General features: G+C 39.6%; 1 protein-coding gene across 1 annotated transcript in view; it reads left to right on the forward strand.

Annotated features, from left to right (window-relative positions):
* pcdh15b (protocadherin-related 15b) overlaps positions 1-18805 on the forward strand; it is a 785155-nt gene that overhangs the window by 707751 nt on the left and 58599 nt on the right. Inside the window, exons 28-29 of the mRNA XM_063072091.1 lie at positions 9691-9867; positions 14607-14825. Of these exons, the coding sequence (XP_062928161.1) occupies positions 9691-9867; positions 14607-14825 (396 nt within the window). The remainder of the gene's footprint in view (positions 1-9690; positions 9868-14606; positions 14826-18805) is intronic.

The following is an 18805-nucleotide window of genomic DNA, read 5'->3' on the forward strand; positions in this document are numbered from 1 at the left end:
CAGAGGGAAGAAGCTGTCCATAAAACATTGAATATTTGTTTTCAGGCTCCTGGACCTCCCCTCTGATGATAGGGATGAGAAGAGGGTGTAATCTGGGTGCTGGGGATTCTCTATGATGGATACCACTTTTTGAGGCATCACCTTTTGAAGTAGAAAGACTGCAGCATTAACCAAAGTAGCATATCTCAGAATGTTGATCAGGTTGGCCACTTGGAAAGAGCGAACAAAGAAAATATGGCAATGCCAGGGAATTCTATAATTAAAGGCAAGTGTATCACCCACCACACCCAAAGGCAAAAAAATCCGAAGGTATATTATCTATCCAGCACTGGATATATCCATGCATCTGGGCAGGGGATCGAGGGGGAAAATATAGAGTTTGTAGACTGTGTTAACATAACTGACAGAAAAGGAGAAGGAGAAGGAGAAGGTTGAGTACCCTTACCCAAACTGCTTGGGGCCGGAAGTGTTTCAAAATTCAGATTTTTTCAGAATATACAATGAGATAGCTTGGGATCACCATCATTTCCTCCTCTGAAATGTGCTACCAGCGAGCAGTCTGTGTCTTGCATTTGTTCATGTACTTAACAGTAAAAATTATTACATATCATGAACGTAATGAAAATATAATGTGTGCAAAGTGAAAAAAGAAGCAGCATGGCAACATTGGGATACTGCCACCTTGTTGTGATGGAGAGGCTTGTGTAATCCTGAGAAACTGAGAGTGGTGCCATCTGGAGCTTAGCTCCTGTTGGGGTCACCCATGCGGTAAGGTCAAGTGGAAGATCCAGACAAAGCACGGTCCAACCAAGTCCTCAACTGCCGAGCAGGTGGAAGATGGGGGTAAATTAGAGTCTCCAGAATCTTGGCACTCTTTCAGTACACCATCTAGATCTTCATTTTTTATTTTATGTGGTGTTTTCTATTTTTCACTAACTTCTGTTCATTGCATATGTCAGTGGTGTGCAGAGACCTGCACATTGCCTGGGAACCTTCCCATCACCTTGTGGAATTCTGTATTTGTGTCATCATGTCAGCACTCAAAAATTTTGGAGGTTGTTAGATTTTGGATTTTTGGATAAAGAGTACTCAACCTGTATGAGGAGTTGAGTATTAAATTAAAAAGCAAGACCATGAAGATAACAAAATTTAGTAGGATTGTGCCTGGCAGGTTATGAATCTGTTAGGGTTAGTGTTTGGAATGTCTGCTTTCCTTTCATGACAGCAGTACTGGAACAAAAAAGTGATCCAGTAATAGAATAGACATCCCTCAGTCCAGAACAGAAACTGCATCCCAGCAAAAGTTTAAATCAGGAGGTGGCGAAACTTTTCAGTTAGTTACATAGGAGGAATCCACAAGAAATAAATACTAGCAAAACAGGAAAGGAAGGAATAGAACAGCTGAAACTAGGGTGAATGGAAATGAAATTAAATAGAGGTATAGCATATCAGTGTAAAAAGATATTTTAAAATCTATCCGTTCAGCAATACACCAAGTATCTATATTCATACCCAGAAGCTAGAGGCAGTAATATATTGCACCAAAATAGTATAATTAGGATTAATGAGGTAAAACAATGGCATAATCAGAAATGCAGATTAAACATTGTGTTAAAACAGAGTTGGAGGAGTTGTTTTTAATAAAAATAGCATATAGCAGAAAAGTACAGATGGCCAATGATAAAAAATAGTGAGGATTTATTCAAATCAATATGTTTGAATAATTCCAAAAGTGGAAGAGACTTAGGGGAAGAAACTTTGTAATAAATTAGGGGAGTAAGTAATGTATTCTGGAAAGGATATTGGACTCTGAGAAGATGCTTAAAACATTTACAAAGCTGATATTCAAAAGTGGAGTTTAAATCTATCAGCAAAGGATAAACAGTTGAGTTCATTATGCCTGAAAAGAAAAGGGCATAGAATCATAGAACATAGAACACAAAACATGCAACAGTACAGGCCTTTTGGCCACAATCATGTACCAACCTTTTAACCAACTCCAAGATCCTTACCTCTAACATACCCCTCCATTTTTCTTTGTCCATGTGCCTATCTAAGGGTCTGTTAAATGTTCCTATTGTATCTCCCTCTACCGTTACCCCGGGTAGCATGTTCCACACACCCACATTCTCTGTTTATAGAATCTACCCTGGAAATCACTCTGGAAAATGTCACTGCTGTCAAGTCCATCTGACAAGGGTGTATAGTTACGTCCCAGTGCTGAGAGAGAGAGACTGATTCAACAGTTCACTAACTTTTAATAGGAACTGTACAGAATAAAATATAAAAACAGTAAACACTAAGCCAACGGAGCCGATAACTAAAACCGGGCCAGTGACAGTGCTCAACAGGGGATCAGAGGTGGAGAGGGTCAGCAACTTTAACTTCCTTGGAGTTATTATTTCAGATTACCTGTCCTGGGTACAGCACGTAAGTGTAATTAAAAAGAAAGCATGGTAGCGCCTCTACTTCCGTAGGAGTTTGTGAAGATTCAGCATGACATCTAAAACTTCAACAAACTTCTATATGTATGGTGGAGAGTATATTGACTGGCTGCATCACAGCCTGGTATTGAAACACCAATGCTCTTGAACAGAAAAATCCTATAAAACGTAGTTGATATGCCCAGTCCTTCACAGGTAAACCCTCCCCACCATTGAGCACATCTACATGAAGCTTTGTTGCAGGAAAGCAGCATCTATCATAAGGAACCCCCACCACCTAGGTCACCCTCTCTTCTCACTGCTGCCATCAGGACTAGGAAAGAGGACTAGGAGCCTCAGGACTCACACCACCAGGTTCAGGAACAGTTAATATCCGTCAACCGTCAGGTTCTTGGACCAAACGGGGTAACTTCACTCAACTTCACTTGCCCATCACTGAACTGTTGCCACAACCTATGGATTCACTTTCAAAGACTCTTCATCTCATGTTCTTGATATTAATTGTTTATTTATTTATTATTATTGTTTCTTTTTTTCCTTTCTTTTTGTATCTGCACAGTTTGCTGTCTTTGATGCAGCCTTTCATGGATTCTATTATTGGATTTATTGAGTATGCCCATAAGAAAATGAATCTCAGGATTGCATTTGGTAATATATATGTACTTTAATAATAAATTTACGTTGAACTTTGAACTGAGAATCCTTCCATTAACCCTATACCCTGCCTTCAAGTTCAGCCTTCCAAAGTGAATCACATCAAACTTTTCTGGGTAGAACTCCATCTGCCTTTTCTCAGCCCAGTTCTGCATCGTGTCAATGTCCTGTTGTAGTTTGTGACAAACTTCTACACGATTCACAACAAAAAACAACCTACGTGTCATCAGCAAACTTACTAACCCACCCTTTCACTTCCTCATTAAAGTCATTTATAAAAATTATAAGGAGCAAGGATCCCAAAGCAAATCCCTGTGGAACACTATTGGCCACCGACCTTCAGGCAGAATATGCCCATCTGCTATCACTCTCTGTCTTCTGTGGGCAAACCAGTTCCAAATCCATGCAGCCGAGTTTCCTTGGATACCATGGCCCTGGGGATTTATCCACCCTAATTTACCTGAGGATAGAAAACACCTCTGTAGTCTGTATAGGGTCTATGGCCTCACTACTGCTTTGCCCCACTTCTATAAGCTCTGTGTCCATCTCTCAAGTAAATACAGATGCAAAAAATCAGTTTAAGATTTCCCCCCTCTCATTCAGCTCCACGCATAAATTGGCACTCTGGTTTTCCAAAGGCCCAATTTTAACTCTTGCAATTCTTTAGCTCTTAATATATCTGCAGAAGTCCTAGGATTCTCTCTCACCTTGTCTGTCAGAGAAACCTCATGCCTTTTTGAAAGCCCTCCAGATTTTCTTCTTTAGTGTTCTCTTGCATTTCTTACACTCCTCAAGTGGCTCATTTGTTACCTGCCTATACCTGCTATGCATCTCCTTTATCTTAACCATGCATCAATATTCAAGTTTGCAGATGTCATGGGCCAAATCTAAGGTGGTGATGAATCAGCATAGGGGGGAGATTGAAAATCCAGCTGAGTGGGGCCACAACAACAACCTCTCACGCAGTGTCAGTAAGACCAAGGAGCTGATTGTAGACTTAAAGGAGAGGGAAACCAGAGGTCCCTGAGCCAGTCATTATTGGAGGATCACAGGTGGAGAGGGTCAGCAACTTTAAATTCCTCAGTGTTATTATTTTGGAGGATCTGTCCTGGGCCCAGCACGTAAGTGAAATTGCGAAGAAAGCACAGCAGCATCTCTACTTCCTTAGCAGTTTGCAGAAGTTTGGCGTGATATCTAAAACTTTGACAAATTTCTTTTGGTGTGTAGTGGAGAGTATATTAACTGGCTGCATCATAGCCTGATCTGGAATACCCTTGAACAGAAAGTCTTACAAAAATTAGTGGATTCGGCCCAGTACATCACAGTTAAAGCCCTCCCAATCATCGAGCACATCTATATGAGGCATTGTCGTAGGGGGGCTGCGTCCATCATCAGGGATTGCCACTACCCAAGCCATACTCTCTTCTTGCTATTGCCTCAGGAGTCGCACCACCAGGTTCAAGAACAGTTACTCTCCCTCTGATTCTTGAACAAAAGGGGTTAAGCACCCATCTTCACTTGCCCCCTCATTGAAATGTTCCCACAACCGGTGGACTCACTTTCAAGGGCTATTCATCTCAAGTTTTCATTATTTATTTCTATTTATTTATATTTGCATTTCCACAGTTTGTTGTCTTCTGCACTCAAGTTGAATGCCCTAGTTGGGTGTCCTTCATTGATCCTGTTATAGTTACTATTCTATAGGTTTGCTGAGTATGCCCACAAGAAAATGATTCTCAGTGTTGTATATGGTGACACATATGTACTTTGATAATAAAATTTACTTTAAATAGCTCTCAAAACCAAGATACCCTAAACCTGTTATCCTTGCCTTTTATTCTGACAGGAACATACAAATTCTGTACTCTGAAAATTTCACTTTTGCAGGCCTTCCATTTACCAAGTACACCTTTGCTAGAAAAAAACCTGTCCCAATCCACGCTTGCCAGATCCTTTCTGATAGTAACAAAATTGGCCTTTCTCCATTTTAGAATCTCAACCGAGGAACATACCTTTCCTTTTCCGTAACTACCTTGAAACTGAAGACATTATTATCACTAGATGCAAAGTATTCCTCTACATAAACTTCTGTCACCTGCCCTGTCCCATTTCCATTACAGCAAATCAAGTATTACAATCTTTCTAGTTGGGACTTCTGTGTACTAATAAAGGAAACTTTACTGAAGACATTTAACAAACTCCTTCCCATCTAGCTCCTTGACGGTATGTGAATCCCAGTCTACATGCGAGAAGTTAAAATCACCAACTATCACAACCTTATGTTTCTTGCAACAGTATCCTCTAAATCAATAGACAATAGGTGCAGGAGTAGGCCATTCGTCCCTTTGAGCCAGCACCGCCATTCACTGTGATCATGGCTGATCATCCACAATCAGTACCCCGTTCCTGCCTTCTCCCCATATCCCTTGACTCCACTATCTTTAAGAGCTCTATCTAACTCTTTCTTGAAAGCATCCAGAGAATTGGCCTCCACTGCCAGACTGTTGGGGGGGGGGTCTCTAATATAATCAGATTAATGTGGTCATACCCTTCTTATTCCTTAGTTCTACCTATAAAGCCTCACGAGACGACCTCTCCAATATGTCCTGACTTGAGCAGTGCCGTGACATTTTCCCTGACTAGTAATGCCAGCCCTTCCCCTCTAATCCTTTCCACAATCATGTCTAAAACAACGGAACACCGGAACATTGAGCTGCTAGTTCCGCCCCTCCTGCAACTAAGTCTCATTAATGGCCACAATGGCACAATCCCATATGCTAATCCATGCCCTAAACTCAGCTGTCTTTTCTACAGTACTCCTTGTGTTGAAATACATGCAGCTCAGAACATTTGTCCCACCATGCTCAACTTCTTGATTCCTGACTCTCTATGTTGGCATAACAACATCTTTCTCCACAACCACACCACTATCTGTTCTGGTGATCTGGTTTAATCCCTCACCCCCCACCCCAATGCAGCACTAGCAAACATTCTTGCTAGAATAATAGCCCCCTCCAGTTCAGGTTCAAGCTGTTCCTTCTGTGCATGCCCCACTTTCCCTGGAAGAGAGCCCAATGATCCAAAAATCTGAAGCCCTCCCTCCTGGACCATCTCCTTAGCCACATGTTAAAGTGTATGATATTTCTATTTCTGGCCTCATAAGCACATGACATAGGTAGCAATCCTAAGATCACAACTTTGAAAATCCTGACCTTCAACTTAGTACTTAACTCCCTGACCTAAAGTTGCAGGGGTTTGCACCCCCTCCTACCCTTATCATTGGTTCCCTCATGGATGCTTACCCTCCTGCTGAAGAATGCTGTGGACTCAATCCAAAATATCCCTGACCCTGGCATACCGGAGGCAACATACCATCTGGGGATCTCATTCTTGTCCACCGTACTTCCTTTCTGTTCCCCTAAACAATGAATCCTCTATCACTACCTTTCTTTCTGAGCCAGACTCAGTGCCAGAGACCTGATTGCTGTGGCATTCCACTCCTAAGTCGTCATCCCCCCAACAGTATCCACTGCTTTTCCCCTTTTGCTCTCCTGATGGTTGTCCAGTTATCTGTCCTACACCTTGGGTGTAATTACCTCCCTGTAGGTCCTGTCTATCAACCCCCCAGCCTCCTGAATGATCCAGAGTTCATCCACTTCCAGCTCCCAATTCCTTAATACAGTCTGTTAGAAGCTGCAGCTGGATGCCCTTAGTGCAAGTGTAGTCATCGGGACACTGCCTTCCCACGTCCCACAAGAGAAGCATTCCACTATACTGCCTGGCATCCTCACAGCCTTAAATGTGTAATAAGATGGAAAGAATAAATAATAAAAATATATCTAACTATGACCTACGCCTCCCCTCACCGAAGCCTTGATGAGGCAAGGCCTTAGCTCCTCCACTCTAACACTGGTTCACTCACACATTGCCTGCTCTGCTTAAACTTGTCTTCTTTTTATAGGACCTTGCCAAGTGCCTAATTTTCCGCAATCCCAGTGTCTCCCCGGGAATTGTGGTGCACAAAATATGCCAAGTGCCCCAACTCGTTTCTTTCCAACTCTCTCTCCCGCTACGCAATCCAATGTCTCCTCGGGAACTGTAGCTCATAAAATGTTCTGATTGCTCCCACTCACTTCTTTTTAACTCTTCCTCCCTCTGCGCCATCCAGTATGACACAGGACAGTGACCTGTGTCAGTCTTCTCCCCACACTGATGTTTTAGAATGGATTTTTCAAACAAGATTGTTGGGCTAAACCTCTGTGACAATGAGAGCAAATAAGAAGAGTCTCCTGTTGTAGTCAATGCTTATTCACAGCTGCTTGTCTTATTTCACCACTTAATTAGGAACCTTGCTATTGGAGCAGGTGAACAGAGCAGAGCAGAGCTGTGTCATTTTTAGCCGGCAGCTTTCATAACTCCTCATAAGCACATCTTAAACTCCACATAAAAAATACTTGAATTTTTACCAAGGGATATTAAAGTGTGTGTAATTGTGGAATTAACTGCTTATTAATTTGAAATGTCTATTTAAAAAGTACTGTCAACATGGCCATGCTCAATGAAAGGACCACAAGACACAGGAGCAGAATTAGGCCATTCAGCCCTTTGAGTGTACTCTGCCATTCAATCATGACTGATTTATTATCCACTCTCAACCCCATTGTTCTGCCTTCTCCCGGTAACCTATAACCTGTTAGGGATATTTGAGCTTCAGTTTTAATCACCTCACTCTCCAAAAACAAAACGTGGCAAGGTTAAATTTAGACTGAGCCAGTGTAGTGCCATGAGCACATTCCATTCACACATAACATCATTTCATAAAGCTGGCTGAGGATCCTACTGTAACCAGGCATTCATCATTGGATATTGCAGACTGATTTTAAGTAGAAAGTGAGATTTACAGAGTATGAAACCCTATTGTGTGAGGCACGGATAGTCATAGTGAGTGTTTCAAAATTAACTTATTCAATCTCTGCTAGCCCATGTCAAGCACCATGCTGTTGGTGGTCATGTAATACAACTATCCTCTAAATTAGTCCTGAAGCCATTTGAATGGGAAAAGCACCTTGAGGACTGCTGAGCAAATACTAATTATAAAGTTTAGTGAAACTAAGCACATGTCCAAAATAAAGTAATATAAATATGAACACTACAAATATTATATATTATATATGAAAGATAATATATGAAACTACTGAAAACTATTTGATATAAAAGACTAGACCTTTGTATTCTCAATCATGCATTGTATTAGTTCTTAACTGTAACCTATTATTGATTCTGTACAGGCAATCAACTTTGCCTCCACGTACCCTTTCAAATATTATTAATTCCCTAACTCTAAATAATGTTGACATAACTCTCCTTGGCAATCACTCAGAATATGGTGTAGTCCTGCCTTTTCTGCAAGTTACTAAGATCTTCCCTAAACCCGGAACAACACACACCAAATGCAAGAGGAACTCAGCAAGATAGGGTGATCCATGAAGAGAAAGAAATAGTTGACATTTCAGGCCAGGCCCTTCCTCAGGACCCACAATGTTGATGGTTTACAGTATGTCCCTCCATAGATGCTGCCCGACGTACTGAGTTCCTCTTGAATTTTGCATGTGTTGCTCAAGGTTTTCAGCATCTGCAGAATCTCTTGCAGTTCCCCAAACCCTATTCATTTTACAAAAGGAAATCGCACTCGTGGCAACTTATTTGACACAAACTCCCCTTTGATTGTATCATTATTATCACGTTTATCTGTGTACCATGAATTGTTGGAAACAAGAAAGCTTGATATTCATTTATAGTATTACCATAATGAAGATGTTTTGATGCTGAAAAATGTTTGTGCACATCAGCAATTTAAAAGGTTAGTGAAAGGGTTTCAGCAGTGACAGTTCTAATGTTTACCACTTCGAAAGGTCTGTTGGGACCAGGTGCAGATGATTTGTCAGCATCCTTGTTAACTTTAAATTCTTGGTGAAATCACCATATTGCAGGAGGCCACAGAAAAAACTTGAATAAACAAATTCTTCAAGATTTCTTTTCAGCTTACTTCCTGTTTTAACAGTTCAATTCAGATCTTTCAGCTCCCTAGAGCATATTAATGATTTTTTGGTCTTTTTTGGATACTTTCAGTGCATCAGACATTAAACATTCTTGTTGGCTGTATCTGTCCAAGCTTCCCAAGAAGCCCTTCATTCTAGCCATCTCCAGCCTTGCCTCTATATCTGGGCACTGTCAACACCCACTGAAGCCCTTTCTTAGCGCTAAAGTTTATTCAAGGACTATCAGTGAGACCCCAGAATCTTATCACTCCTAAACCATTTCCATCTCCCACTTGCTAGTTTTGACATCATCCTGGCCAGTTTTGTGTAGGAAACAATAGTGAACTGTTTAAACTACACATGGGTCTCTCAGTTGATTTCCTGAAAGGGTTTCCTTCCTGCCTTGGTTCCCATTTACCATTTACAACCTGCTTCATCTTCTGGTTGGATCCTCATAAATATTGTTTACAATCTTCAGGTAAAACATGAAGATATAAAGTACTTCCAAGATGTGAATACTTCATTGCTATTTTCAATTAAATCTCTGTTCTCAGAATTTTGGAGCGTTATGTGCAGGATCAAATTCCAGGTGCAAAAGTAGTGGTGGACTCCATTGGACCTCGGAGGCATGGAGATGGCTTTCAGGAAGAAGATTACTCCAAGTCAGATCTCATGGTTTATGCCATAGACCCATTGACAAATAGAGCAATATCAAGGAATGAGCTCTTCAAGTAAGTATAATGCAGTGATAACTGTTTTAAAGTTTAATGAATAGCCACAAAGCAGACTTTTCCATCAGCTCCTTTAGTTATCTTCAGTTAGCATTGTTAACTGTATATAGATGATCCCCTTTATATAAATTCTGTACATTGACCGTGCTTTCAATTTAGCTTAAATTGAAAGCACAGTCAATGTACAGGTTTTATATAAAGGGGATAATCTATATTAGTTGAAATGGGCTTATTGATAGTGATAACTACATGATGCCCAATAGATTCCAACCATGATCTTAATTGGGATGTTAAGAGAGTTAATGTAACAACAGCTGAATATCATCCAAATGCGTTCTGTTCACCGTTTTACTTTTACAGGTTTAAATTCTTGAAGCAAGACATGTTTTACCAATTTATTTTATGTAATATAAATATAAATCTTACCAGCATCAGAAATGGAAGCTTCACACTCTGAAATTTTATTTTCATTAGTCTATAATAAACACAAACTTGTCATGTCAGCAACACACATGCAATTTCACTTTCCAATGGGATTCATAAATAATGATCTTTGTCCTATCAAACAATGAACTGCTTTCAGATATGGACCTCTGAGAGTTGCCAGCTCTGTGCTCATTTGTAACCACCTCAACAGACTGGCATCATCCACTGGATGTTTACAAGATGTGATGATTATCTTTTCTTCTCTATCTTTTTTAATGAGACAAGAAGAGAGTTAATTTAAATGTACTGCAGATTTCCAATTCATATAAAAACAGTGTGCTTATTAAAAATGTCCTGGGAACTGTCCAAGAGTCTATACTCAAAGCAGGGTTCCAATATGCTCATTAATGAGATCTGTGGAGTGTACTCTCTGCTATTGTTGAGCAACAATGATGATCATTAAAACTGGAGAAGAAGCAATAATTAAGTTTGAAGCATCGTTGTATTTCTTAACTATTTTTGTATAACTTCCTGACAGAAGAGAAACTAGAATTGAGTACCTACACATTCAAGTGCTCATCAGTCAGAATACCATCCAGCAAATTCCTTAAGTAATAAGATTAATACCTTAGTTGACTGGATAACCTCCAAGGTGAGGACATATGGTTAAATAAAAGATTTAAGACAGCATCTAACTTAAAGAAAAAACTGCATATAATTATATCAAAATGGTGACAAGTCAGAAGATTGGACAGAATACAATACAGCATGGATTCAATGAAAGGGTAGGGAGAGGAGAACTTGGAGTACAAATGTAAAGAACTGGAAATGTTATTTCCCACTCTGACTTTTCACTTCTTCTCACCTGCCTATTACTTCCCCCCTGGGTCCCCTTCTCCTTCCCTTTCTCCTATTGTCCACTCTCCTCTCCTATCAGATTCTTTTTTCTCCAGCCCTTGACCCTTCCCACCCTCCTGGCTTCACCTATCATCTTCCAGCTAACCTCTTTCCCCTCCCCCCCCACCTTTTTCTTCAGTCATCTTCCCCCTTCCTTCTCAGTCCAAAGGAGGGTCTCAGTGGGAAATGGCAACTGTTTACTCTTCTCCAGAGATGCTGAATTCCTCCAGCATTTTGTGTGTGCTACTTTGGATTTCCAGCATCTGCAGACTTCCTCTTGTCTGTTTAAATAAGAAGTTACTATGAGTTTCTATAGATGATTAAAGAGATACAAAGTCTTATAGAAAGAGTTGGTCTTTTAGAAAATAGATCAGTAAAATTATGATTTAAACAGGTTTTTCGCAGTAGAAAATAAGTAACATCCAATAAATAACTGTTAATTAGGAACTAAATGGGAAGGGGGAACACTGGAAAATTCCAAGCTCCTGAGATATGGTACTGAGCAATTGTTGGTTCAGAGTGATTGACTTCATATTACTGTCTCACAAGAAGAAGCTAATAGGGTAGTTGATGAGTCAGGTTTAAGTTTCCAAAATTTTCTAAGTACATTTAAAGTTCCATTTCATTAGAAAATAGTAAACAGTCTCTCCATTCCAATAACTCCTTTATTCAGTAAGACAGAAAGATAATAAGAAGAAAACGACAGGCCATCTATCAGAAAGAAACTGTTAGAAGTTTGCATTACAGCAGGGCACTTGGGTAAATTCCAGGTAATCAGGCAAAGTCATTGTGGGTTTGGGAAAGGTATGTCATGTTTACCCAAGTTGTTAGAGTTCGTTGAAGAAGCAACATGTACTATGATGAAGGTGGATGAACCCTTCTTAGATTTCTAGATGGTATTTGATAAGTTGCCCTATCAGTGGTTAGGAAGAAAATAAAAGCTCAAGTTGTGGGAGGTAACTTATTTATATACACAAAAGATTAGCTCAAAGTCAAAAGTAAATTTATTATCAAAGTACAGGAGCCTGATGATTGAAGGGTCATGACTGTTTCTGAACCTGGTGGTATGGGACCTAAAGCTGCTCTACCTCTTTCCCAATGGAAACAGTGAGAAGAGAGTACATCCTGTATGGTATGGGTCCTTGATGAAAGATGCTACTTCCTTGTGGCAGCAGTCCTTGTAGATATGCTCAATGAGAAGGAGGGCTGGGTCCATCCACCACTTTTTATAGGCTTTTCCATTCATGGGCATTGGTGTTTCCATACCAGCCTGTGATGCAACCAGTTAGGATAATCTCCAGTGTGCATTAATAGAGATTTATTAAAGTTTTAGAAGACATGCCAAATCTGCAAAACTTTTAAGAAGGTAGAGGTTTTATCATGCCTACTTTGTGATGGCACTTATTTGTTGGTCTCAGGACAGATCCTCTGAAATGATAAAGCTAAGGAATTTTAAATTACCTACCCTGTCCATCTCCAGTCGCCTAATTACTAGCTCATGGACTTCTGGTTTCTTCTTCCTGTAGTCAATAATCCGCTCTTTGTTTTTGCTGATGATAAATGAGATTGGATAATAGGAAGCAAACTTGGTTGTTACTTAGATCAGTTGTGGGGCTTCAGCTTTTTAAAATTTATATAAATGACTTGCAGGAAGACATCAATGGAATGTTTGCTAATTTTGCTGATGACACAAAGATGGGTAGAAAGTTGTGAAGAGGACATTGAGAGGTGACAAAGGGACATGGGCTGATTGATTATTTAGGTAAAGAGTTGGCAAATGGAATATCCTGTGGGGAAAAAGTGAAATTAACCATTTTTGCACATTAGAAAAGCACATATTATCTAAATGCTGACAGATTACAGAACTCTGAGCTGTAATGGATAGGGCTGCATTAGTGGATCATTTGCCACAGGTACAGTGAAAAACCTGGAAAGCTAATGGGATGCAACACTGGGGTGGGGATCGTGCTGCAGTTGTGATGAGAACAGATCAGGAGTACTGTGTTTAGAGCTGGTATCCTTATTTGAAGAAGATGTTATTGCATTGGAAGCAGTTCAGAGAAGGTTTACTGGAGTGATATGTGGAATGTGCAATGAGGAAGGTTAGATAGGACAGGCTTCTATCCACTGAAGTTTGAAAGAGTGACAAAGGCATGAATTAAACATCCTGAGTTGTCTTGATAGGATGGGTGTGGAGAAGCCGTTTAAGGTGACAATTCTAAAAATTAAACATCACCTGTTTAAAATAGACATAAGGTCTTTTTTATTCAGTCAATTTTGAGTCTTTTAAACCCTCTTCTCTCGGGGTGGTAGGAGCAATTTTTCAATATTTTAAGGTCGCAGAGAAGGATTCATGAAAAACAGAGTGAAAGGTTACCAGGGTAGACAGGAGTAAGGAGTGAATTGTACAATCAGATCGGCAATGGTATTATGGGATGGCAGCCTCGAAAAGCCCAGTGTCTCACTTCTGCCCCTAGTATGTAAATTTGTATGAAGTTCAAATGTCTTTTTCCACTTCCTCTAAACACTGCACAAGTCACTCTTGTTCCCTTGTAACACTATGTGCTTAGCAGGATGGGATGAATTAATTAATTACAAGACAATTAGTTACGCTTCACTGCTGGGCAAATTGTTGGAATCCCATTCGAAAAGACTTAATTTAAGTAATTTGCTTACTCTACTTAAAAAGAATTTCCACGTTTTACATCTAGTCCTTCTACCTATTATATTAAGTTTCTACCCAAATTTCTTTGAAGTAAGTTAATTCACAAAATGCTGAAACCTCAGGATCCTGAAGAAGCGTCTTGGCCCAAAACATCGACTTTTTTTTTCTTTTCCATAGATGCTGCCTGACCTGCTGAGTTCCTCCAGCATTTTATGTGAGCAGTCCCTTGCTTCTGATTTTCACTCATTCCACACCATATGTAATGAAATACTGTGTCCCAAAGCTCACCCCTACACATATCCACAAAACACAGACCAACTCAGTTAGTGAGAACCGGGAACTAAATACTGAGCTTAAACTTTAAGGTTACTGTGGGGTTCTACACAGATCATGGAAGTCCATGTACAGTTTGGTTCCTCGCCCCCCCCCCCCATCTTCAGAGATAGCTGTACACTTACGTCATCAGGATTTCTCACCCCTTCTGATGTGTGTCACATATTTCATATTCCCTCTTCTCTGTCTTCATGCCCAAGTGCATCACTTTGCAACTCCCAGTGTTAATCTTAAATTGCCCTGAATGTGGTCATTACTCCAGTCTTTACCTGCCAGTTTAATTCTATTCAAACTTTTGCTGCATAAAAATTAAATAGCAGGGCCTAAGTCAATTTGAGGCCAGTATAACATCAACATTATTTCTGTTCAGAAAATATAAGGTTGTCTTTTATATTATTCTGATTTTTGTGATTTATAGATTCTTAGATGGGAAGCTGTTGGACATAAACAAAGACTTTCAGCCTTACTTGGGACAAGGAGGTCGTATTCTTGAAATCCGCACACCTGATGTGGTGGCAAATGTACAGAAGCAGGCACAGGCTGTGGGCTACACAGAAGGTGCTTTACTGGCTCTGGCGATTATTATCATTCTCTGTTGCTTGCCCGCTATTCTGATCGTTATGGTCACCTACAAGCAGTAAGTATACAACCGATGCACTAGTATGCTGCAACTATGATTCAATTCATTATTGCTTGAAATGGAGTATGCTTCCTATTATATTGCCTCTAATAAGTGTTGGTTGCTTTGGCTGCAGTCTACCATCACTGCAGGATTTGTATGTGTCCAGGATAAGGAAGTGGGCAGGAAAAATCATTGCGGACGCCTACCATGCAAACAGCCTTTTCCAAAAGCTTCCTTCTGAAAACCACTATAGGGCTATTAAAACAAAAAATCCACACCGTCTTAAAAGTTTCTTCCCCAAGTAACAATTCTAGTTAGCAGCAGTCCCTTTTCTATTACCCCAGTCACTGCACTGCACTGTAAACACTTTAAACCACTTTTTATAATACTGTTTACGTTGTAAATACATGCTGGTATTTAAGTATTTATATACATTTTATTCCATATGCAAACTTTAAATCTAACTTTATTTTATATATTATTCATTATAATTGTTGAATATTGTTTTTGCTGCATGTTGCACTAACACACCACAGCAAATTCCTAATACATGTAAATGTATATGGCAAATGAAGTTGATCCTTAAACCAGTGGTAAAGTGCACCTGCCTCACTACGTGATGCTGAATTGAATGCAATTCCCATCAAATTGGTTCTCAATTGCTCCATGGCCATCTGGATGGCAAACTAATAAGAAGGGCTAGCCCACATTGTGGAAGTTTCTTGTAACCGTCACAGCACCACTGATTCACACAGCATCTCAGACCCAGGCAGAACATAGCAACACAGAGTAATCGAGGATTACAGATACCTAATATGTTGTTGGAATATGGTGTTGCAAGAACATTTGACATATACATACCAGTCATAGCTCTTCATGAGAAAGTGATGGTAGTTTTCTTCTTGAGCTGCTGCCATTCATCCAGTGAAGACATTACCAGTGCTGTTAGGTGGGGTGCTGTAGTGTTTTTGCTGAGGGACAGTGGTAAGGCAGCTATGCCTGGTACCTTGGAAAGGTGCTTAGAAGTGATTGTGTTCTCCTACACAAGCTCTCTTTATCCTTGACCATCTGATTTGATGATGCTATGGATGAAGAAGTTATTTAAACACTGGTACTAATTAACCAGAAGAACTTGGTCTGAAACCCTCTCTCCTCGATGCAAACTAATCTTTTTGAGTCATGCAACTAGAGAGGCAGCTTCCTTTCATGCTGATGCAAATATTATAAAAGTTGTACAATATTAGCCCAGCCTGCTGGCTTACAGTTGCCAGCTAATGATGCAGATGCTGGAGATCTGAAATGAGACCACAGATGCTGATAAATTCCAGCAAGTTAGGTAGCAACTGTGGACAAAGAAAGGAAGTTAACTTTACAGACTGATAACCTTCCATCAGAAGCAAGAAACTCTCTTCTGTAGCCCACTACCTTAAAGTGCTGAGGAGTGCAATGAAGGGATTGCAGATCTTACTCCAAATACTGGCTGTAGGCATTGAAGCCATAATCATTGACCTGAGATGTTAGAACAGCTTCTCTTGCTATAGATGCTGCCTGATATGTTAGATTTTCCAGAATTTTCTGTTTTTATTTCTCTTTGCAATGTGAAGAAGATATATATTTCTTTTGTTTTTTCACTGAGGTTGGGTGAGACTAGAATTGGAGGTCATGGGTTAAGGGTGAAAAGTGAAATGTTTAAGGTGAAAATGAGGGGGAGCTTCTTCACTCAGAGGGTGGTGAGAGTGTGGAACGAGCTGCAAATGGAAGTGACAGACGTAGATTTGATTTCAACATTTAGGAGAAGTTTGGATAGGTACATGGAGGGCTATGGTCCAGGTGCAGGTCAATGAGAACAGGCAGAATAATAGTTCAGCATGGATTAGATGGGCCAAAGAGCCTATTTCTGTGTTATAGTTTTCTATGACTCAAGAAGGAAATAACCAAAATGCACAATGACAGTCTTGTGTACCTGATTTCACCCTGGCCTCCACGGCTGAGTGGAGATTGCTTGTTCTCCCTGTGATGGGTGGATTTTTTTCCCCACATCACAAAGATGTGCTGCAGGTATTTTAATAGTCTACTGTTAATTTTAGGTGTAGTATTTAGGTGAGTGACAGAAATCTTGGGGAACATTGATGGAAGCGTGGGGGAGAATAATCAAAGATTTATGTAAATTGGTGCCTGATAGTGATGAGGACTCAGAGTCAAGAATGGTGACAGACTCAGTTTCCATGTTATAGGGCTCTATGACTGAAAATGAACCATTTAAATTAGACCATCTTATCAGTTTATAAAGAGAGACAAGTGGCTCCAATTCTGCATGTCTCCACTGTATGCTGGTGTTCCAGCACACTTCACTACGTGATAGTATTTTAACCTCCCCATTCTATTACCACTTTTCTTCATGGTTTTTTCTGCTTGATTTCAATGATGCCACTCTCCACATCAATGAAATTTCCTCCAACCCTCTCACCAGGATCACAGCATCAACTTTTCTGGTTTTGTTCTGATTTAGTTTTATCTAATAAAGGAACTTGCCGCTTTGAATATACAATTAACTTTAATTATTTTACCTGCATCATTCTAGTTTTGTTTGACGTTCAAATTTGTGTGTCATTGAGCTGTTTGTTGACTGCCTTTAGGGTGCATGATTTTTGTAAGACTTTGTTTTCAAACATTTTCTTACTGTGCTAAAAGATGATACCTGACATATGTGTGGTATTCGTGGTCTGGACCTACTTTGAAGTGATTCTAATTTACGTGATTCTTTAAAAGTGAGGGCTGAAATTCTGTACATCTTCTGCCAGCCCAAATCCTCACTATTAGTCAATGTGGAATATCGAATCAGACCTACATTGTTATTTCACTATCTTCAGCCCACACGTTTGCCTGTGACAGAAGCTCATAATTTCAGCTCTGCAGTCTTGTCAAGAATAGTGCATGTTCAGTAAGATATGAATTGTATGCCTAAAGCATCAAAATCATTGTTTAACCACATCTTTCTTGTCTTTTCTCATTATTCCATCAATTCAGATTTAAAGAGTAAGTATAGAGCTTTTATTTTTAGGTAATTTATTGTTATTATTGTCAAGGTGCTTTTTGATTATGAGTACGTGGAACTGAGATCAGCTTAACAAAAACATTTAGTTATTCTATGATATGCCATTGCTGCCAAAACAAAGAAAATCACACACTTGGTTATACTTTAACCTGATGTTTCACAAACCAAGTAGTTTTAGCAAACACATAAAATTTCATGTATAATTAAACAGTATAAGCTACTAAGATGCAATTAATATTGGGAGTTAAGGAAAGTAACATTTATTTTAATAGCATGTGCGAAGAACCATTTCATTCTTGGTTGTTCATGCAACGATTTTATAGTTTGCAACTTATGATTAAGCAGAAATTCTACTTCATTGATATCTTATGTACTGAAATTATGCTAGTAAAAATTGTCTATTACAAAATGACCCAAGAAATTGACAGATTATTGTAGTCATAAACAGTTTCACGGCAGTACTTGCTATTACAGTACACCTCCTAAACAGCTACTGAAACAAATCAGAAATAATGAAAAACACCAGCGTTCTCTGGAGGTGAATGGGCTGTGTTCTCATTGGAACAGGTAAGTTTCAAAGACAGACTGCCAGAATAAACTTTCAAAGACAGTTCTTGCTGGCTGAATGGCCTTCAATTAAGGTCTGTACTTTCAAGGTGAAGTTGATTAAGACTAAGATGTGGAGAAATTGCTTTGCAGTTGTGAATCTGGAATTCTTAACCTGAGATTACTCTGGGTGCTCAGTCATCGAGTATAATCAAGGCTGGAATCGATGTTTGGACACAGAGAGAACGAAGGGATAAAAATCTCTGATAAGCATTTAATGATAAATATTTAGTGAAATAGTTGCAGAAATTTTCTCTGTAATGCTTTTTCTGCCACCAGTTCCTACATTGTCCTTCGAATGATCCTTCAGTTTTGAAATATTCATCCTTGTTTT

The sequence above is a fragment of the Mobula hypostoma genome, chromosome 19 (genome assembly GCF_963921235.1).
Source record: "Mobula hypostoma chromosome 19, sMobHyp1.1, whole genome shotgun sequence".
Lineage (NCBI taxonomy): Eukaryota > Metazoa > Chordata > Chondrichthyes > Myliobatiformes > Myliobatidae > Mobula > Mobula hypostoma.